Source organism: Tachyglossus aculeatus, chromosome 16 (genome assembly GCF_015852505.1).
Source record: "Tachyglossus aculeatus isolate mTacAcu1 chromosome 16, mTacAcu1.pri, whole genome shotgun sequence".
Taxonomy (NCBI): Eukaryota; Metazoa; Chordata; class Mammalia; order Monotremata; family Tachyglossidae; genus Tachyglossus; species Tachyglossus aculeatus.
In genome coordinates this window covers 34483195-34510288 of record NC_052081.1, presented here as the reverse complement: position 1 = coordinate 34510288, position 27094 = coordinate 34483195, and the positions used below count along the sequence as shown (strand labels likewise).

General features: G+C 43.5%; 1 protein-coding gene across 1 annotated transcript in view; it reads left to right on the top strand.

Moving 5' to 3' along the window:
- Window positions 1–27094, top strand: part of SORCS3 (sortilin related VPS10 domain containing receptor 3) — a 404518-nt gene that overhangs the window by 312768 nt on the left and 64656 nt on the right. The window contains exons 8-13 of the mRNA XM_038758619.1: window positions 14043–14132; window positions 16971–17150; window positions 21782–21928; window positions 22796–22898; window positions 26335–26411; window positions 26851–26942. Coding sequence (XP_038614547.1) covers window positions 14043–14132; window positions 16971–17150; window positions 21782–21928; window positions 22796–22898; window positions 26335–26411; window positions 26851–26942 — 689 coding nt within the window. The remainder of the gene's footprint in view (window positions 1–14042; window positions 14133–16970; window positions 17151–21781; window positions 21929–22795; window positions 22899–26334; window positions 26412–26850; window positions 26943–27094) is intronic.

The following is a 27094-nucleotide window of genomic DNA, read 5'->3' as shown; positions in this document are numbered from 1 at the left end:
CTCTCAGGCCCATGATCTTTCTACTAGGCCAAGCTAATCAGCATGGCTCAGTGGAAAAAAGCCCGGGTTTTGGAGTCAGAGGTCATGGGTTCAAATCCCAGCTCTGCCACTTGTCAGCTGTGTGACTTTGGGCAAGTCACTTAACTTCCCTGAGCCTCAGTTCCCTCACCTATAAAATGGGGATGAAGACTGTGAACCCCCTGTGGGACAACCTGATCACCTTGTAACCTCCCCAGCACTTAGAGCAGTGCTTTGCACATAGTAAGGGCTTAATAAATGCCATTATTATTATTATTATTATTATTGTAATCAATCAGCCAGCAGTATTTATTGAACATCTACTGTGTGCAGAGCACTACTGTGCGCAGAGCACTGTCCTAAGCATTTGAGAGAGTACAGTTGAGTCAAAGGCATGGTCTCTGCCCTTGCGGAGCTTAAATTCCAGTGGAGGAGCCAGCCATTCACAAAAAGTTGGAGAAAGAGAAAGAAACAATGCTTTGGCTACTGATAGATTCAGTTTATTGAGTGCTTATTGCATTCAGAGCTCTATACTAAGCATGTGGGAGAGTACAAGACAACAGCACAATAGTAGACCCTGGGATTGGGAGGAAACGTGCATTTTTTAAAAAAAGGAAATTGATTTTCTCCAGCTAATATCCTTCATGGCAATTGGATTTTGAGTTAAGAAGACAAGGGTTTGTTAGGTCTGAGGTCTTTCCTGCTGTCTGTAGTCTCGTTTGCCCTTAGTACCGTGCTCTGCACACAGTAAGCACTCAAATATGATTGAATGAATGGTTTGTAGGTCTCTAGTTCAAATCTCTCGCATGCCTACTGCTTGCTTTTGGCTTGATGGAATTCCCTTAATAATAATAATAATAATAATAATAATAATAGCATTTATTAAGTGCTTACTATGTGCAAAGCACTGTTCTAAGCGCTGGGGAGTATACAAGGTGATTAGGTTGTCCCACGGGGGGCTCACAGTCTTAATCCCCATTTTACAGATGAGGGAACTGAGGCACAGAGAAGTGAAGTGACTTGCCCAAAGTCACACAGCTGACAAGTGACTGAGCCGGGATTTGAACCCATGACCTCTGACTCCAAAGCCCGGGCTCTTTCCACTGAGCCACGCTGCTTCCACGTAGATCAGTCTGAAGAGCTTAGTACAGTGCTCTGCACACAGTAAACTCTCAATAAATGCGATTGAATGAATGAAGAGGCACATATACAGAGAGAAGCAGCATGGCTTAGTGCACAGAACCTGGACTGGGAGTCAAAAAGACGTGGGTTCTAATCCTAGATCTGCTACTTCTCTGCTGTGTGACCTTGACAAAGTCACTTCATTTCTCTGGGCCTCAGTTACCTCATCTGGAAAATGAGGATAAAGACTGTGAGCCCCATGTGGGACAGAGACTGAGTCCAACCTGATTAATTTTTTATCTACTGCAGTGCTGGGTAACAAGTACTAGTATTATTCTTATTATCATTATCATTATTATGATTATAACACACTCGAGCATCTGTGCACTCTTCGCCTTTCCCAAGGAAGCACCCAAGCGTATATTTATTTCCATGGCGGACAAAGATGTTTTCCCTTTGTTTCTTTTTAAACTGGAAGCCTGAAAATTTCAACAGAAATCCGTCCTTGCAATTTATTTTTCACTTCCATCTCCTTAACTCTGATTGATTTTTATCTTTGCAATCAGTTCCACCAAAAATGGCTCACTGGGACACTGCAGCTGATCACGTGCTTGGTCCCAGCCTCCTGACTGCCATTGAGCAGAGCATTAGAAGCTGATTGTGAACCTAATAGATTGAAGATGTTTAAGAGCACTGGACTAGATTACCTCTGCTTTCCCAATGACTAACATTGTCTGGGCCCAGCCACACTCTCTCCTCTGGACCATGGTTGGGAGAGCCCTGAAGGGCAAGGGTTGAAGGATGCTGCTTATATTGGATGTATCCAAAAACACCTCCTTAAAGTCAAGCTATAGGGAGTGAGTAAGCTTCCTCTCCTTAGCTCTTTGTCCTCCCACTCCTCTCCCTGGAGCTGTTTCATCTTTACTCCATCAGAAGTAATCAGTTTTGAAGCTTGAAGTTAAACATCTGTTGCTAAAAACTGATTGACTTCATTTTTCGCACCCTTCCTCTCCTCCCATGCATCTTGGGCTTTTTAATTTGTCTGTTTCCCTTATCTCTATTCCATCCTCCTCCCTCCTTGTTTCCACTGAATCATAAGTATCCATGGATGGAGAACCAAATCAGCACCCTCCTCTTGAGGGGACAGAGCCTATTTCTCTGCCGAAGGTGGTTTGCAAGGGCTGCACACCGGGTAATAATTCAGAGATCCTGCCTGTGGATATCCATGCTAATTCCATTGAGCCCAATTAGAATGCATCATGATACCCAGGGCTGTCTATTGGATTCTCTTGTGTAAACATTTGCATTTAGTGTCTGTCTGTAAAGCCTTGGGTAGCCTGATATGATATTCCAGATTGCATTGAGAGAAATGTGAATATTTCATCAGCCTGCCCACCTCTACCACCGGCTCACAGGGAAGTGAGAGAGTCTGGCTTCTCTTTTTCCCACAGTGCCACTTCCCACACCACCCTGCCACCACACACACACCGTTTGCCTTTTGGGGATAATTCAGGCACCATGCTGACTTCAACTGTAACTCTAAATCAATCAAAGGTATTTCTTGAGCGCTTACTGTATGCAGAACACTGTACTAAGTGCTTGGGAGAGTACAGTATAACAGTTGGTAGACATGTTCCTTGCCCACATCGAGCATACATTTTAGAGGAGGAGACTGACATTAAATATATTACAGATATGTACATAAGTCCTCTGAGGCTGAGGGTGCTGTGAATATAGGGTGCGAAGCCAACTGCAAGGGTGACACAGAAGGGAATGGGAGAAGAGGAAATGAGGGTTTAGTCAGGGCCACCACTTTCCCAACCTTTAAAGCCTTATTTAAAATTGCATCTCCCTTCTGCATTGCCTATGCACTTGGATTTGCATGCTTTAAGCACTTGATATTCACCCCACCTTCAGCTCCACAGCACTTATATACATATATGTCATTTATTATAATATTACCTCCCTTTATAGAGGTAAGCTCCTTGTAGGCCAGGAATGTATCTCTTGGGTGTTTTATATTGTTGTCTCCCAAGTGCATAATACAGTGTACTGTATACAGTTAGCACTCAATAACTACCATTGATTGATTAATGAAAGCAATTAAGTTTTTTCACTCCCACCCCACAGCATTTATATAAATATCTTTATATTCCTTCACTTGCTTATAGCTGTAGGGTAATTTTAGTATATGTTTCCCCTGTGGCTGAAGGCTCCTGGATTCCAGGGATCATATGTACCAGTCCTATTGTACTCTCCCAAGCATTTAATACAATGCTTTACACAAAGGTGCTCAGTAAATACTGCTGATCGGTTACCAGTTTGATTATGTAACTGTACATGGTATCGTTTAAGCCTATTGGGTTGTTTTTTCTCTGGAGTGTCTAGTGGAAAATTATCCTGGAAGACAGAAATCACAAGGCATCCCAGTTTGATCAATTCTGCGATTTTCAGTTTTTCATGTAGAGAGGTGTCCTGTTCCTGCTCCGGGCTGGCAGCATGGGCAGAAGGAGAGACTTTCTCCAGTAACTGCTGCTTTACAGGTGTGAGAGCCATATGAGTAAAAAGGAATGAGCTCCTTTACCCCAAGATACCTAACAGAAAGAATGGAGCTAGAATTCAGAGCTATTGGTCTTTAGTCATATCGCTGGAAGTATGAGGGGACAAGGTAAGGACTGGAAGGATATACTCTTATTATTACCAAGTGCAGGGGAAGAAAGGGAATGATTCCTTTGCAGAGGAGAATTCCCTCTCTCCCACTCATGCAAGCACCCCCATCCCAAATCCATGCTTAAGACCTCTGAGACCGTGGCTGACATTTTGGTTGACAAGCTCCCTCTCTGGGCTCAGATCCCTGGGCTGTGGCAATTCAGAGATGCCACTGTCTTTCTGGCTCTTACTGCTCCGATCAATCAATTGCATTTATTGAACACTTGTTGTGTGCAGTGCACTGTACTAAGCTTGGGTGAGTACAATATAACAGAGCTGGTTGACATGTTCCCTGCTCACAGTGTGCTTACAATTTAGAGGGAGAAACTCGAGGAGACTTTCCCTGAACTCTAGGATAAAGCAGGTAGGTTTGGGGGCTCAGAGTGTATCCCCTTTCTGCTTCACCCCACCTCTGTGTTGTTAACCCCCAACCACCTCTCTCCACACTGCCAAGAAACTGTGAAAGGACAGGGGTGGTAAATGAGATCAGAGTGTGAGGGAGTGCAAAGTTGGGAGGGAAATTGGCATATTTCCTCCCTGTCTAAAGTCTTATTCTTGTCATTGGGAATGCACCGGTTAGAAATGCCATTTCTGAGTCAAACCAAAGGCCCATTCATGCCAATGCTCCATCTCCATCTGAGGCTATGGAATGCTTGGTAGGACTGTGTGATAGCTGTCCTTTAGGGTGGGTTTTAAGATGTTCCCTATAACCTGTGGGCTTTTCACCCACCCATTTATCCATAGCCTTTTTGGCCCTGTCAATATTTTCATTCTGCACAACTTCCTGTGGCAATGCCTCATTTGAAGAAAATGGACATTTCCATTTGGGGGTCTCAATCATATACAAGTCTGTGGTAGGTGCTCTCCCAAGCACATAGTACGGTGCTCTATATGCACTAAATGCTCAATAAATACCAATTAATCAATTAATCGATTGATATACATAATGGACCCCATTTTCAGGCTCCCTTTTATCTGAGCCCAGATGTGAAACCCATACTGGGGTGGGGGGAAAAAGAGGGATTATTTGGTTTCAGTTGAATTAGGAATAAAAATTGGGGAAAAAAATAATATAATAACCACAAAAGTTAAGGAAGGGGCCATTTAGTTTCACTGAAGACCCATTTGTTAAAGTTTATCCCAATTCAGAAAGCCATGTAAATGGATCATTTATTATGTTTTCCTGCTTTTGAGAGAAGAATCATAGCTCGAGACACTGAATTTCCTTGTTACTGGTGTAAACCATTAAAAGGATCATTTGTTTTACATAAACTAATCATCCATTTGTAAAAGCTATATAATCTTCTTGTTTTTTTCTGAATTCATGGATAGTATTCCAATTTAGAGACTCGATACTAGAAGAGGAAGGAAAGACCAATTACAAAGATGTCTTTATTGTGGTCAGGTTCTTAATAGTCACACCCAAACACTTTTCCATATTATCAATTATGATAAAAGCCATACTACAAATGAGAGGGACAAATTGTGAATGGTAAAGGAATGGGAGATAAAGGAAAAAGATTTTGGGTGTTGTTAATGCTTAGTAATGTTTTGTATTTATTCAAATGTATTTACTGAGCGTTTACTGTGTGCAGAGCACTGTACTAAGCGCTTGATGATTGAAATTTTCTGAAATAGCAAAAGTACTGTGACTTTGTACCTCTATTGAACTGAAATTTCTTAGTGAGACTTTACCGTATTTCCTTAACTAATTGGTTTCTATGCTTAGAGGTGTCTACTGTTTAGCAGCCCAAATGTTCCACCAATAAATTGGAAATATCACATTCTGATGTTCAAGATTCTAAGGGAAATCATTCATTCAGTTTACCCTACCCTTTCAAGACATTTGGAAATGTCCTGAAAATATCAACAGAATTAATTTTCCTCTTGACAGTCATAATGCCATGCTGTTTATTCAAGTTACTTCTGCTATACTGCTCCCTGAGCAACTTGGTTTTTCTTTGCATCATTTCAGTCTGCAGCCCCTCCTCTCTCCAGTGCACGCTTTCTCCTTCCCTACCTTCAGTGTCCGGTGACACTGGCCCCAGCGCCTTTGGTGTTAATGGGCCACCTCAGGCAGCTTTTCACATCTTTGAGCAGTGCCACCTTTTCTGTTTGTCTGTGCCAAGAGTGTTAATGACAGGATCGTCTATATTGCCTGCATTTTTACAAGACTTTCCAGCAGGTACCAATTGTCAGCCCACAAGAATTCCTGAGAGCATGAGAAATACAGCACAATCCAACATCCCTAACTTTTCCCACTAATGAGCCATCCTGAACCTTTTGTCCATGATTCTGAACTCTCCTCAGCCTTTTATCTTCTCTAACTTTCCTCTGTAATTCACCTAACCTTCCCCATTGTAATCTGCTGTGGACCTTTCCCTCATATAATTATCCAAACCCTTCTTGAATCTGTCAATATTTTCACCTTTGTAACTTCCTGCGGTAATGAATTCCATGTTTTTACCACCCTCCTAACTTATCTAGTCCTAGATTGGTTGTGTGAGTACCTGAAGGAAACCTTTTTCAAAAACAATTTAGCTGTTCCAATGGTCTTAAAACAAATATTCTTCTCCAGCGACAAATGAAGCCAGCATTTCCATTATGGGAACAATTGTAAGTGCAACCTGTCTTAACAACTGAAGGAGATTGTAGAAATCTGCTTCCCTGGATGCCTCTAAAATCAGAATAGATAGAATGTCACCTATGCGTGAAGGTTTAAAGGCAGCCATATCCAGAGGCAGGGGGGTGAGTTGGGTGACCTCTTGAAGTTCCTTAGACTTCTGCAATTGAGTAAAGCCATTGCTAGCCTATAACAATGGGCCCAGATAAATGGGGAAAATGTTTGCTGGAGTTGATGCAGTCTCTCAGGGGTGCTTAGGTTTCCAAAAATCAATTTGCTTTTCATTGGCATGGGCAGGTAAAATTGTACAATATATTAATATCACTGCCATAGCATAATATCAAATATAGAGTTACTAATGACTTTCAAATCAAGCCACCTAGCAAAGGAGATTTCTTTCTGAAGTAATGACAGAACCTAGGGATGTGTGTTTGAGACTCAAAGTGTAGCATAATATCAAATATAGAGTTACTAATGACTTTCAAATCAAACCACCTAGCAAAGGAGATTTCTTTCTGAAGTAATGACAGAACCTAGAGATGTGTGTTTGAGACTCAAGGTGATGTGGTTACATAGGGAGTATTTACAGTCAATCAATTGGGTTTATTGAGCACTTACTATGCGCAGAGCACTTTACTAAATATTAATAATAATCGTGGCATTTGTTAAGCGCTTACTATGTGCCAGGCACTGTACTAAGCGCTGGGGAGAATACAAGAAAATCGGTTGGACACAGTCCCTATCCCACATGAGGCTCACAGTCTCAATGCTTTGCACATAGTAAGCGCTTAATAAATGCCATTAAAAAAAAATCACATTTTAAGGATGAGGTAACTGAGGCACAGAGAAGTAAAGTGACTTGCCCAAGGTCACACAACAGACAAGTGGCGGTGGCGGATTAGAACACATAACCTTTTGACTGTCAGGCCCATGCTCTACCCAGTATGCCATGCTGTGGAGAGTACAATATAATAGAGTTAGTAGACATGTTCCCTGCCCACAGGGAACTTACAGTCAAGAGGGGAGCATACATTCTACAACTTCCACCCTCATGTTATTTTATACAATTATTCACCGTCCTCTACCTCTTCTCCCTCCGGTGGTACTAATAGGCCTTCCAGGTTTGGTTCATTAATGTGTCCTGGGCTTTCTTCTGGCCTCCTCCTTGTCTCTTCCAGCCAGGTTCCAGAGCCACCCCCTATAAAAGGAATGGAATTGCTGCCCAATATCCCCACCACCTTAATTGAATCATAAGGCATGAGTGGGCCAAGCTGGGTTGCCCCAGATTCATAACTGACTGAGCACTTGGCCGAGCCTCAGCTGTTCTAGTTACCTGGCTGAGAAGGCCAACGGTTCCAAAAGTGGTTCTATGGCGTGTAGCTCTACCTCAGTGCCATTCTCAGTAGAAGGGGAGGGCAGCTCACCTGTGCCAACCATCCTTTATTAGCACCGACCTGTTTGGGCGCATGGTTTCACAATGGTGACAGAGCAATCTTCTCAGAGAGGCTGGTTCTATGTGTCATAAAAGAGAAATTGTATCCTAAGGGGAATGATTTTGTGGGGTGTGGAGGACGGGAGCCCTTGCATCTCTATCATTCATTATAAATAATGTGAATAGAATTAATGACAAAAGAAATTGGAAAAATTAATTGTGCAACATAATAGCAGTGTAATTCTCATTCATTTCATTGAAAATGGAAAAACAATGCAGGGATTGTGTGAGACGTAACTCCTGCATTCTGGAAAAGGAGGTCATTTTACTCGGCTCTGAGAAATTATTCACAATCCATTGGACACAGCCATCTATTTGGAACAGCTTCTAAGATACTGTAGAGCCTTTTTTTTGCCTATGAGAAAGGCAGATCAAGTGTGAAATGAGTCCGTTCTCATTCCATTTTCTCGTGGACAAATATCCATATCACTCAACAGCCCAGGGTAATCGTCCCAGGGTGCAATAAATTGCTGGATCCCTGGGCCTAGTGATCCAAATGGAGCCTCTTTAGGAATGACTGGTAGTATCCAGGCTGTAGCATCTTCCTGAAACTTGAAGCATTGGCAAAAATCCAGTTTGCACACTAGAGGCACAACCCCTGGATTTCTGAATAAAGTCTGCCAGATACACTGGTCTCTTATGATAAATCCGCCTTTGCCAAGTGCCCCTTACTTGGTGAATCACAGAAATCTGGAGCTGTTTGAGAGACAGGAAAAATCTGATTTTGCTCTTGGCCTTTGCAGAAATAGTGGCAGTGACTGAATCATACTGTTGTATATTTGAATCCTCCCTCCAAAGTGGCTCAAGGATCTCAAATTCCACTTTCCGAGTTAATCTTCCACGGCCACCAAAAACAGAATGGCAGCCCAGAACAGAGACTAATGGGATTAAAGTACACATCAAATTAAACTTGGATTTGGGAAGAAAGCGAACAAGTCAGAAGAGACAGATGTATTTAATGGCAAGTGCATTTGTCCAAAGAAATCATTTTCACTGGCCAGTGGCCCAATTAAACCTGTAAAATAGAAATCCAGAAAATCAGATTAACGAACTGGTCATTAGCAAAGGAAAAGCCCCAGCTAATTCTGTGTTGAGTGTGACGGATGAGCCCAGAGCAAATAATTGGATGACATTCATCAAATGTGAAATAAAAGGTACCAATGAAAGGGAAAGCTATAATCTCTGGATTTTATGGTGCCAGCAAGTTTGCTGATAGCAAAGGAAAAGTTCATCAAAATGAATTAAGTCTGTAAACTTTATTCTTCCCTAGTTCAGGCGTCGGACCTGCACCAATAATCCCGGAGATGCATTAGGGGCCAGGGAGAGTGATTGCTTTGACTGCTCAGGCTGGAGGGAAATGTAATGACTTCCTTTGGAGAACAAAGATCCCTCCTTCCGCCTCCCACCAGGGGTTTTGATAGCGATATAAAAGGAACCCTGTTTCTCTTCCCTCCCCTTCCTCTCCCACTCTGTATCTTCTTTGCCCACTCAGTGGGGAAAGAGACACCATTTTCTCATGCTATTTGCCCTCAGAGGAAGGTAACAGGGCCAACATTGCAAGTCCCCTTCTACGTAAGTACAGCTCTTGGCTGGAACAGAGAGAGATGCATATGTATTCTCTCTGGCAGAGCAGTCACCTTCAAAATTAGGGATCAGGGCTGAGACCAACCTTCCATTGTGAGGGATAACCAGGAACCTGCATTTCAGGAGCCAGGAGTATGGGCCACAGAGAGGACTTCATTTATTGCAAAGCTCCGCTTTGATTGGAGCAATGAATGATCAATCAGTCAATGGTATTTATTGAGCAGCTACTGTTTGCAGAGCACTGTCATAAGCACTTTGGAAAGTGCAGTGGAGAACAAATGAGAACATTGTAGGCTGGAACTTTGCTTGGATTTCAGGACTTTACCTTTATGGATCTTGTCTCTGGACATCAAAGCACTCAAGGGCAGCAGTTCCAAAACTTCATGGGAGTTGGGATGACCTGAAGCACCCCCCGCCCCTCCGCAAAACAAATTTCCATATATTGTCATAAAAGAACTGAGGCCCAAATCACTTATAGGGTGGCTGGAATTAGATCTGAGCTTCTTGAAGCCAGATCACTTACTGGATGACACATTTGATTTGAGCTTCCGAAGGGTGGGAACCACACCTTTTGGGCTTATTGTACTCCCTCAAACACTTATTACAGTGCTCTGCACACAGCAGATGCTCAGTGAGCACCTGCTTGTTGATTGACAGGCAGAGATGGTTGTAGAGGCCACGGGCTGTGAGTCAGAGGTTGTGGGTTCTAATCAATCAATCAATCGATCGTATTTATTGAGTGCTTACTGTGTGCAGAGCACTGTACTAAGCGCTTGGGAAGTACAAGTTGGCAACATATAGAGACAGTTCCTACCCAACAATGGGCTCACAGTCTAAAAGGGGGAGACAGAACAAAACCAAACATACCAACAAAATAAAATAAATAGAATAGATATGTACAAGTAAAATAAATAAATAAATAGAGTAATAAATATGTACAAACATATATACATATACAGGTGCTGTGGGGAAGGGAAGGAGGTAAGATGGGGGGGATGGAGAGGGGGATGAGGGGGAGAGGAAGGAAGGGGAATCCTGACTCCACCACTTGTCAGCTGTGAGACTTTGGGAAAGTCACAACTTCTCTGTGATTACCTTGTATCTACCCCAGTGCTTAGGACAGTGCTTGGCACATAGTAAGTGCTTAACAAATACCATTAGTATTATTCCCATCAGGCAAACCAGGATGCTGTAATTTTCCATCATTAATCATGCAGTCAGTGGATTGAGTTGGGGTACTGTTCCAAAGCTGGCTCCATGGAGATTAGGTCTACCTATTTCCCCACTCAGCAGAGGATACTTGATGTTGGAAGGGAGAGTTGCAATAGGGGTTTTGGGAAGTTAAAGCCCAGACAAAGCCCAGACCAACTAGCTCAAGAACAGCATCATTAGTGAAGAAATTGTGCGATCTTAGCTGGAAAGGAGCAATCTGGGAGTTACCTGGCTCATTTGCAAAGGGCACATTTACACCTGCTCCCAAATGCATGTTTACAAACTACGCACGTTTTGATTATTCCCTTCGCTGCCACCCACTCACCATGTTTAGTGCACACAATTCTGCTAGACGCACATTAAAACTAAAGTGCGTGAATCTAGTGGTTTGCATTGCAAATTGAGGAAGAGTTTGTGTATAGATCCAAGTGCATTTGAATTCACTTTCATTAGGAAGTAATGAAGGCCAGCAGGGGATAGGAAACTTTATTGTGCCTTGCAACGTAGATGGCAAAGTGCCTTATTAACCGATACAGTGTGGGGTTACCTAAGGTATAGTTTCAATCCCAAAAATCTGTGTCTTCATTGCAGAGGGCTAATGCAGAAGTATCCAACCTAGTCCTTCTTGGTTGGGGGCTATTATGAGGGAGAGAAAGTTTTTTTTGCTTTAATTCCAATTGTACTGTGGATGGGGCAGATGTAGTAATAATAATTGTGGTATTTTTTTATGTGTTTACTGTGTGCCAGGTACTGTACTAAGCGCAGGTGTGGATACAAGATGATCAGGTTACATGTGGGGCTCACTGTCTAAGTAGTGGGGAACAAGTATTGAACCCCCACTTTTCAGATGAGGAAACTGAGGCGCTGAGAAGTTAAGTGACTTACCCAAGGTCATACAACAGAAAGTGGTGGAGTTGGAATTAGAACCCAGGTCCCCCAACTTCCAGGCCTATGTTCTCTCTAATAGGCCACACTGCTTCCTAATGTGGACATCCCCCTGGAGCCACAGTGAAGGTGTTTCTACCCTGCCCCTGTGAAGACAGAGATCAGGGAGGTTTGTATCAGGAGGGAAAGATAGGTAGATGTGTTGGTTCCCAAATCTCTGCTGCTCTCACTGTGGGCAGGGAATGTGTCTGTTTATTGCTGTATTGTACTCTCCCAAGCCCTTAGTACAGTGCTCTGCACACAGTAAGCACTCAATAATGCAGTTGGATGAGTAAACCTAGGACGATGGGCAACAGCTGGGATGGAGAGGTGGGGCATTGTTCCACTTCTCCTATGCCACTGCTGCACCTTCTTCTGTCTAACACCCCAGCCCTGGTCACTGCTGCTATTATCTCTGGAGTGAGGAAGCGCAATCGGGATGGGATGGGATGGGGATGCCAAGTGAAGGGGAGTCATGCCACAGGAGCCGTTTCAGGAGTGAGTTTGCTTCCCTCAGTCAGCTTTCTCTGATTCCCTCACTAGGCTGTAAGATCTATGAAGGCAAAGATCATGTCTACCAACTTGATTGTATTGTACTCTCCTAAGTGCTTATTTCAATGCTCTGCACACAGTGAAGGCTCAATAAATACCAGTGATTGGTTAACTGACACTTTCAGAGATCTTTTCAGCTCTTCAGTCGGCTGCAGCACTGGACAGTTCATTTGACTCTGCTTTAATGTCCCCATCTTTAGAACAGGAGGAATACTGCATTTATTTATTAAATAAAAACATTTATTAATAAAGCATTTATTAAGTGCTTACTATGTGCCAGGCACTGTACTGAGTGCTGGGGAAGATACAAGATAATCAGGTTGGACACAATCTGTGGTGCCTATGGGGCTCACAGTCTTAGTCCCCATTTGCAGATGAGGTAACCAAGGCACAGAGAAGTTCAAAAAGTTGGAGGTGGGGGATGGGAGGTGGTAGATGACTGACTAGTATCTGAGTGGGTAGTAGAGCAGGATGATATGGGCTTTGAAGGAAAGGAAAGAAAGGGAAGGGGGAGATGGAATGGTGCAAAAGCAGCATAGGGGAGTGAAAAGGAAGCCAACTCCTCCCCCTTTCCCAGTGAGTCTGGGGGAGTGGGTGAAGATGAGACCCCCGCTTTAAGAGAGTGGCAGGGGAGACCGTGTCATCTGGAGAGAGCCAGGTTTCAATGATGGCGAGGATGAGCAGCGACTGGATGGACGTTCCCTACCCCGAAAAGCTTGCAAACTATTCTGTCCTTGCCCTTAAGGAGTTTGCAGTCTGTCAGTAATCAACAGAGGAAACATCTAAGCTAAGAAAGCTAACTAGCTGTAGAAGTTTGTGCAAGAGTCATGTCCCAATCAGCAACCAGCCCTTCAGACAGCCCCTGGTTTAGGAGCAGAACTCTTGAGGCAGATCAGCTAGACTACCTCTCCTCCCCTTTTCCTTCCTCACCCTCCCTGCTCCTATCTTACAGCCAGCCTGAAACTCATTCATCAAACCCAGCAGGACTATGCTTTGGGAGAGGCCCTACTCCGTTCTCTTCTCCCCCATTAGTTGCCTTTTTTTCTGCCTTAGGCAGTGTGTCAGAGAAGATGGGTTGATAATCGTCTTTTTTCCACGCAGGAGGGTGCAAGGAATAGGAAACCACTTCAAGAAAGGAATCAGCTCAGATTAAATGAAAATGAGTGTATGGTCTCCAGGATAAATCAAGACCAGATATTCTGGCAATGCAGTCCTGTGCTACTTCTCAGGAACCTAGCTATGCACTGTAGGGAGAGGGATGACTTGCTCAAAAGTGCACAATCTGTCGTATGGACGAATCAATTACCTGTGTTTCGTCTTGGGTGGGCTACTATCAAAAGCATCTGAACAGAAATTTCATTGCAAAACTGTCTTTTTTGTTTTTCCAAATAATATTTCGTGGTCTGCCTGTCAATAGAAAAATGCCATCTTGTGCATAGATCAGATGTCAGATTCTCGTTCAGGATCATCTGAGCTCTGGAACAGTTGTCTGACTGGAGTTGCCAGAATTCATAAACAGTATCGTTGACAAGAGCGTAATTGTTGCCAGAGCAGTATGTCATTTAGACGCATTTGGAAGTTGCACTTCAGAGATAAAAGGCTGTGTGTGTTGCACGCATTTGCACACACTCTCTAAGTACTTCCGCTGTCTTGACTAGAAACTCAAAATCCCCTGTGCCCAGTTAATGGTAGTGTCACATAATTTCAAAACTTGGGGACCTGCCAACAAGGGGGGAACTGGCGTGTGGAGCATTTTGAAAGATGACCTGTCTCTGTTTTCTTCCTTTTTTAAAAACCTTCTGTTAGGTAACTACAGGTGGAAGAGCCAGCTACTATGTGTCTTACAAAAGAGAGGCCTTCGCTCAAATTAAGTTGCCCAAATATTCTCTGCCAAAGGTAACATCTTTTCCTTTAAACAATGAGGGGATTCTCTGTGGCTGGTTTTGCCATACATCTGTGGGCCTGCTGGGAGCTTTATGCAGTGGACAAAAGCCGTGCTGGAATTCACTTTCTAAAAAAGCTGTTTGTTGCAATTGCGTGTTTCTATGAATCAAGTCCAAATGTTGGCCCCCGTCTGCTGTCATTGTGCTCGTCCTTTGCTTACTCTACATAGTGAGGCTTTCAGTCTGAGGGATCAGATTGGAAATGAGTCTTTAGCTATTTCTCTGAAGTTTTCAAAGGCAGCAAAACATTTTTCTCCCTTACTAGAATCATGGAGCTGCAAAGTTGGGTTTTAGAAGCATGATAGTCCAATTAGAACCCATCAGCATTCCAATTCAACCTTTGCAGACCTACCTTGGGAAGCAGTGGGTTCTGGCTAATAGGTTGCTCACGTGAGCATCTGGAGATTTTGTACCACCAGGACTTTCTGGGGACCCTAAAAAAGCCACTTTACTTCTCTGTCCCTCAGTTCCTTGGTATTATAAAGGTAACTGAAATAGCGCTTTGAGCTTTACAAAGGAAAGAAAAACCCAGTGTTCTGGCCATTTTGAATAACTGAACTATTGAGTGTCTCTTCAAATTCATCACCTCTAGAAATTAGCTGGTTGGATTCTGAGAACAGAAAAGAGGGTAAGGAAGTGGGGAAGAATGAATTAAGGAACTTGAGCTTTGGAGGCTTAAGACTGAAGTAAAGAACTTCTGGAAACACATTGTGAGAAATGTGTCCAGAGTCTTCTCCTTTTCTTGGTTCCAGTATGACTTGTCCCATCCCCATCTCTGAATACGATGGAGAGCCCATGAGCAGCCTGGTGTTAATAATAATAATAATTTGGTATTTGTGTGTTTTACTATGTGCCAAGCACTATACTAAACTCTGGGGTGGAGTCCAGATTAATCAGGTTGAACACAGTCCCTGTCCCAGAGGACTCACAGTCTGTCTGAGGGAGGAGGATTTGATCTTCATTTTACACATAAGGTAACTGAGGCACAGAGAAGTTAAGTGACTTTCCCAAGGTCACAAGGAATAACCCAAGATTACATCTCCCAAGCGCTTAGTACAGTGCTTTACACATGGTAAGCACTCAATAAATTTGATTTAATAAATGAATGAACCCAAGTCCTCTGAATCCCAGGCCCAGGCTCTTTCCACTAAGTCATGATGCTTAGTGCTTTATGATTTCTGTAAGTCTAAAAGTTGGTCAGTCAAAATGACCAAGAAGAAAAAGAGTAGGTTGTAAACGAGCCTTTCTTTTCTTCCTGATCTTTTTTTTTGGCATTTTCTTTTTTCCTAATTGATAAACAGGATCGGGAAGCCCCCGAGCAATGTCCAGCGCAGTTTAGCAGGAGTGGAAATTCCGCAATGGTTTCACTTCTTGGGGTTCAGAGAAGAGACGGGCCCTCTAGTTCTCTGAAGCTTCCCTGTTTCCAGTTTGTGAGTTCAGTAACTGGCCCATTTGTCACCTTCTCTGGAGAGTAAAACCCTTCTTACTACCTTGGGTGTGTAGGCTGTATGCTGGGACAAATGACTGCCCTAAGATTTTATCTCAACAATGGGCCACTCCATTAGAACCCTGCGACAATTTATTCAGCCTGTGCAGCCCCTTTTATAGACCTCCATCAATACCTGCCTCTTATTAATATGACAGCTGCTGTGAAAATAGCTGTATGGTTATCGATCCCTTTTATTAGCTGGTGTTATTGTAGATTGCCATCATTGGAGCAAAGGAGACTGGTGGGAGAGGGCTGGCTCTTTCTGTTATTTAAAAATGGAAAAGGCTTTTAAGGAAGTTGTCACTGTTCACTGTTAATGATCTTTTAAAAAAAATGCATGAAAGCTTTTTATTTTTCTGCCTTTTCACCTGTCTATCTTCCCCTATTCGTAGCCTACCGTAATATGTTCGCTTCTGGCCCATGTTGGTTTTCCAAAATAGTTTTGGTTTGCTTTAGGTAAAAAATTAAATGAGCATGATAAGTAATAAATGGTGTTATCACCCTGTATTGATTGCCAGTAATGGACTGACTTCTCTAAAGATTGGAGCATAAGGCATGGTCCCCAGCTTGTTAATTTGCAGTGGAAATTGAATATGAAATGAAAGACAAACTTAGGGAATAGATGCCAATATGATTCAGAGAATGACCATAACTGGATGGATTCCCTTCCTTCCCTTATCTTTAACAACTCTTCTAGTTTCCATCTTTGACACACCTTCCTTTTCCTGTGTTTAATCTCCTCATTGCCCTCTGGAAAAGAACATAGCTAGAGGGTAAAACATTTGCAGAACAAAGCAGTGTTGTAGAAATTGCATGCCCTGGGAAGACCACACCACACTTCTGGGTCTCAATCTATGGTGGTCAGTGTGGATTACATTAACCATGGAGACCTCATTTAGAGTTGGCCCCAGAGAGGCCTAGCCCAGGGTGTGCCTAGTACATTGGTTGAGGTCTAGACCCTTATCTTTCTTTCCAAGCCCGATTTTCATCAGCCAAAGCTGTCAGTCTCCCGTTGGCACTAACATTCACATATTAAAATACAAATTAAAATGAATGAATCCCTGGAAGCTGTGGAAAATGGGACCTACAGCAGCCTATTATGTCCATCCTGGAGTCGTTTAGAAAGAACAAACAATTCCTGATGCTGGTAACGTAGAGGCTCAGGGTAGCAAAAAACTGTACAGCATCTCTTATAACTCATGGTCCCTCCCAGTTGTTTCATGTCATGGTAATTGCTGTGTGTCCCAAAGGGCAACGGAATATAGAGAGCCCCGGTAAGAGACCTTTTGTCCTCTTTAACAGGACATGCATATTATCAGCACCGATGAGAACCAGGTGTTCGCAGCTGTCCAGGAGTGGAACCAGAACGATACCTACAACCTCTATATCTCAGACACCCGAGGGGTCTATTTCACCCTGGCCCTGGAGAACGTCAAGAGCAGTCGGGGCCTGGAGGGGAACATCATCATTGACCTCTATGAGGTATGTAGTCAAGGCCACCCTGGGTGACCCCCTCCCCTTCACCTCTGCAAGGCATCACCATCATTACCTGGGCAATCTTTGCCTTGTGTAAGAGCAGGTGCCTCCAACTCTTCATTATTCAAGCAATGGGTTGGAAAATACAAGACCACAGGTAATGCAAACAAGGGAGACAGCATGGACTTGAACTGGGGAGTAAGGAAAGACCTCCCTGGGTCTATCCTGAAGCTCAAATCAGTAAGGATAAGCTGCCTGGTGTCAATGGAATGCGAGTCCAAGTAGTAAGTGCAAATGCATAGTACAGAGTTCTGCATGCAGTAAGTGCTCAGTAAATAACTTTGAGTGAAATACTGCGAGGGCCATGGTGTGGGAGAAGGTCAGTGGAAAGATAGACTCATAGCGGTTGAGAACTTAAAATCAGCCACAGATAACCCACAAAGCTGGTAACAATACTTGGAGATAATGGAGAGCTCAAGGGTCTGAGACTGTGTGTGGGTTTGGAGTTTTCAGATTGTCCTTCTGGTTTATGAGTAAGGACTTCTTACTGACTGTCCCATAGGTGAGACTGCTGTTCACTTTATTGCTCTCCTAGGGTGATGGGTGACATAAAGCAAGAATAAATAGCAGTGTGGGAAAGTAATGTGGAAAATTCCTACAGATTCCTCTGTCACCTTGCCACAGATGAGCCAGTACTGGAATCTTGCCACAGAGAAGAATACTGACTGTTTCCAGATATAGTTTAAGATTTTCCTGAGGCCATTGACTGCCTAAATCCTGGGATCTTCTGATTTGTATCCGAATCATGTTTGTGTTAATTCTGGGATATCTGGAGCCACACTTCCATCCAGTTGTGTTTTTGAGTCCTTGTACACAACACAAAGGAGTGACCTGGATTTATGTGGCATTGATCTAAAGGTCACGGGAGGCTTTCACTGTGGCTTAGCAAAGGCATGTGTTGGAACTAGTTTCTTTTGAGCTATAAAGACAGAGAAGATACAACAAAAATGTCCTGTAGGCCAGAAATCTGTGTACTGGACTTTCCAGAGGTCTTCAATAGTGGTACTCTTCAGAACAGAAGTCATCCTGAATAGTAAGACCTGGCAACATGAAATGGACCATAAACCAAAATGAAAGACACATTCAAAACACAAAATGTATTTCAAGAGTAGAAAAAACTCTTTTTGAAAAAAAAGCATATTTTTTTTTACATCTATAATGCATTAGTGGCCTTTTTTATGCCAGTTGCTTCGAATGAGGTTTCTGACCTCCATTTGCAGCTCAAAAAATGCTCAATTCAATTCTGAAAAGGTGAAGTAAGTTTTCATCCATGGACCCCTGAAAAAGGCTGACAGAAAGGCCAGTATTGTTCACCATCTGGAGACTCTCAGAGTCCAATCCAGTCACCCCCTTTCAATCAATATCAGTTTTGAAAATGATTCACTTCCTAATGCATTTTCAAACAAACTTTTGGGGCAACTCTGCTTTCTGCGAATTAACAATCCCCAAGGTAAAGAGGTTTTTCTGCTTCTCTTTCCTCTTCCTACAGTCTCATTGATGGATTAATTGGCACAATCTCAGAGGATTTCCAAGTGAGCCTTTATGTTCCCTCTGGTTGCAGTATAATTTTTGATGTCCCTCCTACTTGGAATGGGAGCCCCATGTTGGGCAGGGACTGTCCCCAGCCTTCTTATATCTGTCCCAGTGCTTAGTACTGTGCTTGGCAGTAAGCACTTAACAAATGCCATGGTTATTACCATTATTACAAGAAGAGGAGATGGGGAAAGGCAGAAGGGCCAGCTACTTTGAGGGACTGTGTGCAACCTGATGATCTTGTATGTACTTCAGAGCTTAGTACAGCACTTGTCACATAATAAATGCTTTTCAAATGTCACAGTTGTTATTATTAGGAAGGACGTGGACCAAGAGCCGAATTGGCTCTGAAATTCTTATTGGAAAGTTCCAGGAATTCCACTTTAGACTCTGGAGAGAGGTGGAAGAGATGGGGCTGGAGGATAAAAAGCTCTTAAACTTCTTCCCCTCTATTGCCCTCCTAATAGCCAGGAAACACTGAAAGCCAGGTCAAAGAGCAGCATGATGGATGGAAGTGAAAATAATTGGGGATTTTCTCGATACCCTAGTAGTTCAGTCTGACCCCTCATGGATCCCATCCTGAGGGAGTTTATCCACTAATGTACTGGTCAGATGGTTGTCCTTTGGTGAAGGGAAGGGAGTAGCCAGAGATGCCACTACTCACTCTTGTCCTCTGAGACAGAGAGCTATGCTGACTCATTCTCAGGATGGTCCACTGAGTTGGTTTCATCAGTCAAAGGACAAGGATAATAAAACTCCACAATAAAAGGATCTGACAGGCTCTCAGGAGAGCTTCCTGGTATTTATTCATCTTAAACCTGTACCTTCCCCACACACATCTAATGACAGGTTGAAAAAGAATTAGAGATTGTTCCTATATTCCATAAACACCAACTGTGTGTGAGTCTTTGGTCAGATAATGATAGAGAGATATGCTTCCATCTTTTCATAACAAATGACGGGGAGAAAGAAAGTCCTTTCCCTTGTAGCCATTTGGCTCAGCCTTCCTAAACACTAGCCAGAGTGAAAAATGCTTTCCGTGCCTAGACTTGGACTGACCTCTGCTCAGCAAGGTCCCAGTTGGATTCCCCATTATCTTTTCCCCAAAATGAAAAGGTCAGAAATGCTACAAGGACGATGTCAGTCATACTGAGGCTAAAGACAGCCAATGCTTTGTAAGATAGAGTTAATGGAGCAATTTTCGATAATGCCTCACTTCATTTTAAATCAAAGTAACTAGAATGCTCCTTAAAAATGGTCCGATTACCTGTGGGAGGTGTAATGGGAAGAAGGTTCACAGGTAATTTGCTTGGACAGATATTGGTGTTGTGAGTTCAGCCAATGGAGAGATCAACCTGGATGAATCCTACAGGATTCAATGTAAACAAGTTGTCTGAAATGTTAGACCAGAATAAGAATTTGTTGTTCATTCCATGACAATCATCTTCTCTTTTAATCAGTGGAGAAAGTTAAAAAAAATTCCTTTGGCCAAAATGGCAAGTGGACACTGTGGTTCAAAGAGTGACTGCCACTGTGTGCCTGAACACTAAATCCAAAAGGCAGGACTTTTGTAATAATTGTTATTATAATAATAACAACAATAATGGTATTTAAATGCTTACTAGATACCAAGCACTTTACTAAGGACTGAGGTAGATATAAGAAAATCAGGTTGGATATAGTTTCTGCCTCACTTGGAGCTCACAATTTAAGTCGGCAGGAGAACAGGTATTGAGTGTGCATCATACAAATGAGGAAACTGAAGCACAGAAAGTTGTGACTTGCCCAAGGTCTGTTAACAGTTAAGTAGCGGAGCTGTGATTGGAACCCAAGTCCTCTGATTTCTAGGACTTTGCTGTTTTCATTAGGCCATGCTATTCCTCTAATTTCCCCACTCACTCACTCCCCATCTTACTTTCTTTGCTCGGAACCCTTAACCCTTTTCTCTCTCACACCGTTTTCCTCACTCACCCCCATTTCTCTTTCCTCACTCTAACCCCCAGTCTCCTTGTCCTCAAGCAACTGCTTCAAAATGATTCAAATCGTTTAAACTGGAACAGTGTTACCGATACTTTTTCTTGTACCAATTTCTTGTTCTGGGTCATTCTGCCTTACCGTCACCCCTGTTTTCTATAAGAGACCTGTTCTCCTTCCAGTTCCTGACTCAAAGCAAGGCTTTTGTCCTGCCTGTGATTAAATAATCAGATAGGATAAGAATCCTTTAAAGCCAAACAATTCATGTTTTCCCTGGGGTTTCAGAAGCCCACTTGACCGCAGATGATGATAATTGGAGCAGCTTATTTTCCAGACTGTGCATTTCTATTGTATTTAAATTAGAGGAGGGGATTGAAAAAACAAAACAACACTCAGGTCATCTCGCCTCTCCTCTCTGTTAAGTTTATCCGACTTAGAAATTACCACAGCATTTAGAAGGTTTGTATGGGGTTCTGGGACTGTTGTCCAATGCACAGTTTGCATAGTGGCACTTCCTTCTTGTATAACATCCAAAAATAACTGTTTTCTCTCCCCCTTCTCTTGTCCTTTCCTTCCTTCTCTCCCTCGTCTCTCTCCTTATTGTCTCTCCTTTTCGCCATTCCAGTTGGAAGCTGCCAAAGCACCCTGTCTGGGAACTTCAGACTAAAGTGCTCTACTGTTATGTGCCTATAAAAGAGTCCCCCTGCACATTACAGTGATTGAATTTCAGTGCAGCTTATTGTTCTGCTTCTCCTTTGGGTGTGTGGATGGATTCTCTGAGGGAGACCAGTCAATCAATAAGAAAGCGGCTAGGCCAACAGATAGAGCACAGGCCTTGGGGTAGAAGGACCTGAGTTCTAATTCTAGCTCTGCCACTTCTCTGCTGACAAGGGCTCTTATCACCAAGACCAGGCTGCCTAGCATCCCACACTCCCAACCCTTCCCTCCCACAAATTCCAGTGTCTAGGAAATGATACTAAATCTGTCTGGCAGTCTTTCCCCACCCTTCCTGTTTTCGGCTGGTTAATGCAACATGCTTTTTTTGTTCATCTCTCTCCATTTATTCCTAGGTAGCAGGGATAAAAGGGATATTCCTGGCCAACAAGAAGGTGGATGGCCAAGTGAAGACATATATAACCTACAACAAGGGCAGGGACTGGCGTCTGCTGCAGGCCCCAGACACCGACCTCAGAGGGAATCTGGTGCACTGCCTGCTGGTTAGTCTCTCATGGCTAAGGATGTTCTCAGACCCACAGGGCAAATCCCCTCATGAGCAAGGTTGTGTGGAAGCAACTTTGGTTCCTGAAACTCCAACCTTTATCTCTGTCACTTCGGGGCACATGGGGCCACTCAGGACCTTGTGCCAGTCTCCTAGTGATCTTTGACAGCACTCAGTGGTACTTATTGAGCACTTACTGTGTGCAGTGCACTGTGCTGAGGGTTTGGGAGAGTACAATAACAACAGAGTTGGTAGATGCATTCCCTGCCAAGGAGGAGCTTGCAGTCTAGAGGGAAACATCCAAACTCAGACTGAGCCCTATAACATTCTCTTTTCAATGAATTTATGAGGGAGTCATGTGACTCAAACTTTTTCTTCTTTTTGGCCCATGTCTCCCTTATTTAAGCAGTAGTCAGGATTTGTTGGATTTTGATCCTATTGCAGAACCTTAGACTCCAAACCGTAAACTCCTTGTGGGCAGAGAATGTATCTATCAACTCTATTATAGTGTACTCTCCCAATTGCTTAGCACACAGTAAGTGCTCAATAAATAATAATAATGATGGTATCTGTTAAGTGCCTACTATGTGCCAAATGCAATTGATTGGTACACTCCCAAGCACTTAGTACAGTGCTCTGCATACAGAAAGTGCTCAATAACTATGATTGATTGATTGATTTTGGCAAGTAGGGGTATAGACCTCGACTCTGAGACAGGGAAGCCCACATTGCTTGTTTTGGGCTCTGATGAAGCTCTTGGCTATCTCTCTGTGAGATGAGACCTACTCATCAGATGACCAAAGCCACGTGCTCGCCAAAAGAACTGTTTCTCCCAATGACCTATCTCTGTCTTCTCCCTCTGCAGCCATTTTGTTCCTTACACCTGCATTTGCAGATCTCAGAGAATCCATATTCTTCAGGCAGTATTTCAAGCAAGGACAGCGCTCCCGGGCTCGTGGTAGCCACAGGTAAAGAGTTTCTCTGGTTTCTTCATGCTTCTACCTCATGGCGGGATATAGTCACTGTTGCTGGTTTTGTAAAATGTGTCCGGAGTGAGACATCCACAAATATCAAGTTAACCACCCCCAGCCACCCCACCCCGATCTCAATCCTAGCCTGCACCTGATTTTCATCGTAACTAGCAGCAGCAGATTCTAGTATGAGGCACAGAATGATTTAAAACAAAGCGATTTCTTTTTTATGAAACGGAGTGAATCTTTATGGCTATGAACAGCCCAGGTCATAACCTGGTCTGTTTTCTAGGGCTTTGAGAAAGCTTTGATTATCCAAGCCCCCGGCACTGGGCATCCCTTCGTTGCAAGCTTCCAAGTCTTCCTTCTCCAAGTGTATCAACAACCTGATGACAGCCTGTTTTATTTTTAAATGCCACCAGTGGTAATTAAGCTGACAGCCTCTTTGGGCTTTAATTGCCTCCTCTCGGCCAGTAGACTAATGAGGATAGATGAGGTAACTCAGTCCCATTCCCAGCTCCAGCTAAGCTCTGCTCCACCAGGAACCAAAAGGAAGAAGCACAAGACTCATGAGTTAACAAGTGGAATGTTTTGTGGCTGCTTCTCTAGGAAGAACTCAGGAGACCTAGAGGGCTGGCAGTTTTCTCCTTTGCCTCAAATGGGAGTCAATTCACCTTGCATTTTGAGGAAGAGGACAGTTTTCATCTGGCTCATGTCAGGGCAGGCCAGCGATGCCGGTCCAGTTTATGCCTTGGCCGTGGTGTTTGGAAGAGCTTGCAGAGCGGTGATCAAGTCCAACAGGGATTTTGGAATCTGAATTTTGAGAGTTTGGTAGGGCTAGCTGGGCAACCCCTTCCCCAGGTAACCCTCCGGTAAGGATGGGCAAAGCACCAGGACAAGAACTGGGAGGAGGAAGCAAGTTGCTAACAGTGTAAGAGCTGTAGCTGTAGCTGTTCTCCGCTCAGTCGATGTCCTCTCCAAGTCACAGCCTGGGGTGTACATTTCCAAGTTCTAGAGGAGTAAATTCACTGTACCTGAGAATTTCCCATCATCCTCTTACCACCATCACCACTCGAGCAAGGGGACTCTTTTTTATGGTATTTGTTAAGCATTGGGAGCAGACTGTTCTAAGCGCTGGGGTAGATACACAGTAAAAAGGTTGGACACAGTCCATATCCCACATGGGGCTCACAGTCTTAATCTCCATTTTACAGATGAGGCAGCTGAGGCCCAGAGAAGTGAAGTGACTTGCCCAAGGTCACACAGCAGACAAGTGGAAAAGTGGTATTAGAACCCAGGTCCTTTGGACTCCCAGGCCAGTGCTCTATCCACTAGGCCACACTGCTTCCTCTCTAATAACTGCTTCTCCTAATTACTTAATTGGGCTTGTTCTCTGAGTCTTTATGGGAAGGATCCAATTTTTTCCCATTGCTATCTTTTAAACATAGGTTTACTCTTTTTATTTTTCAATGGTATTTATTAAGTACTTTACTATGTGCCAAACACTGTTTTAAGCACTGGGGTAGATACACGTTAATCAGGTTGGACACAGTCTCTTTCCCACATGGGGATCACAGTCTTAATCCCCATTTTACAGATGAGGTAACTGAGGCACGGAGAAGTTAAGTGATTTGCCCAAGGTCACACAGGACACATGTGGTGGAGCTAGGATTAGAACCCAGGTCCTTCTTACTCCCAGGCTCATGCTCTATCCACTAAGCCATGCTGGGACTCTATTTTGAAGCTGGGTTGTTGAAATCCATGGGCTGATGTGAGGTTGTCAAACTAGAGTTGGGCTTGTGTTTCTCATTTTGAAGCATTAAATGTCAGGTGCTCAGTTAACATTTGCATTATTGCATTTTTTTTGTGCTCTTATTTTTGATGCAGAGGTATAGGACCTAACATTTCCAGCCTGCTATTTTTAAAGGAAAAACACCAACTGGCCTGATGATGCTTTCTTTGTGTTGTTACACCTCAAGGGTCAAACAACGGCTTTAATGCTTGTCGTTAAGGAGGCTGAGATGAGGTGCAGTGTGTCCGATGGCCTTTTATCCTGTTGTCCAATGCTTACAGAGCTAGGAGTTTGGGAGAAAGTAGAAATGAGCAGACCACCACTGGATCTGGGTCCTGTAGACATTTCGCTGCCTCTCTAAATCATAGAGAAGCAGTGTGGCCTAGAGCCTGGGCCTGGAAATTCAGAATGACCTGGGTTCTAATCCTGGAAGCACTGTGGCTTAGTGGAAAGAGCATGGGCTTGAGAGTCAGAGGATGTAGGTTCTTATCCTGATTCCATCACCTATGTGCCGTGTGACCTGAGGCAAGCCACTTAACTTCTCTATGCCTCAGTTACCTCATCTGTAAAATGGGGATTAAGACTGTGAGCACCATGTGGGACAAACTGATTATCTTGTGTCTACCTCAGTGCTTAGAACAGTGCTTGGCACAGAGTAAGTGCTTAACAAATACCATAATAATAATTATTATTATTATCATGGACTATGTCCAGCCTGATTAGTTTGTATCTACCCCAGCGCTTAGTATAGTGCCTGGCACATAGTAAATGCTTCACAAATCCTATTTTTTAAAAAAATCCCTTTCACCTCTAAGTCTCCATTCTTCTAGGTCTAGAGGACAGCAAGAGGGAGGAGAGAAAGAAGATGTAGAAGGGCACAGAGGGAGTGAAATGAAGGTGTTTCTAGGTGGGGGTTCATTTGTGCCAGGTCTAGATAACAATAATAATAATAATAATAATAATAATAATGGCATTTATTAAGTGCTTACTATGTGCTAAGCACTGTTCTAAGTGCTTGGGGGATACAAGGTGATCAGGTTGTCCCACGGGGGCTCACAGTCTTAATCCCCATTTTACAAATGAGAGAACTGAGGCACAGAGGAGTTAAATGACTTGCCCAAAGTCACACAGCTGACAATTGGCAGAGCTGGGATTTGAACCCCTGACCTCTGGCTCCAAAGCCTGGGCTCTTTCCACTGAGCCACGCTGCTTCTCCAAAACTTAAACTCTTGTCCCCAATAGGTAACTAGGACAAATGACACTAATAGTAGTCACTGTGGGTTTAGAGAAGAGAGTGCAGAAGAGAAATGGAACCTGCCCCGAGAGGCAAACACACTTGTGCCAATAAAGCAGACAATATGTTTAAACATATTTAAAATGGTGTACCCAGTCTAGCTACCAGTTTAATTCCCTGGAGGACTGGCCTTTCACAAAACTTTAACTTTTTCAGCATTTTGCAAATGAGGACTTTACCAAGAATGACTTCCATTTTTTCTCCTGCTGGGGAAGGTTGAAATATTAAGACTTGGAAGAGCAAAACAAGAGGAGGCATTTAACAGAGCCATTCTCTGACCTCTCCCCACAGCATGCGTACTGTTGAAACCACCTGACATTTAACAATGATCTGCTTGTGTGTTGTAGGCAACATTGGCACCGAACTCTCATACACTGACATTGGCATGTTCGTGTCCTCCGATGGGGGAAACACATGGAGACAGGTAACTGAGATGGATCGGGAATGGAAACAGGAAGAGATGGGCTAATTCTGAAAAATTTTTAAAAAAAGGCTTCTTTGCAACCTGGCCATCCGGTTGCTTTTGACTGAGGGAATTTCTCTAAACCTGCCTTCTACATCCACCTACTTTTATCATGTTTTCCATGCTTAGACAATTTTGCTGGCAAATGAATCCAAATCACTCCCTTGCTGTAGACCATTTTGCACTTTGAGGCTGGAAGGGTGGGAGGGAGAACTGTGATGAAAAATACAGAATGGCACCTGTGGCACCCTTTGTGGTGTGTTTGGCTGAGTTGAATCTGAGGTCTCTGCACAGAGCCTCCATTTGGGTGAAGATAGTGAGTAGAAGCTTTCTCCCAGATGGCTCAGTTTCCCTCCCTTCTTGTGGTGTCATAACAGGGGGGTCTGCTCCTTGTTTTCAGATCTTTGATGAAGAGTACAATGTCTGGTTCCTGGACTGGGGCGGTGCCCTCGTGGCAATGAAGCATACCTCCCTGCCTGTCAGGCATCTGTGGTAAGGAGATTACTCTTCCCTGGGGGTTGAGAGTGGTGTGTTTGTTGTCTTTGCATCTGAAAGCTTAGCCAGCCATGCTTTTTTCCTTTTGTGGTATTTGTTAGACGTTTACTATGTGCCAGGCGTTGGGGTAGATACCAGTTGGACACAGC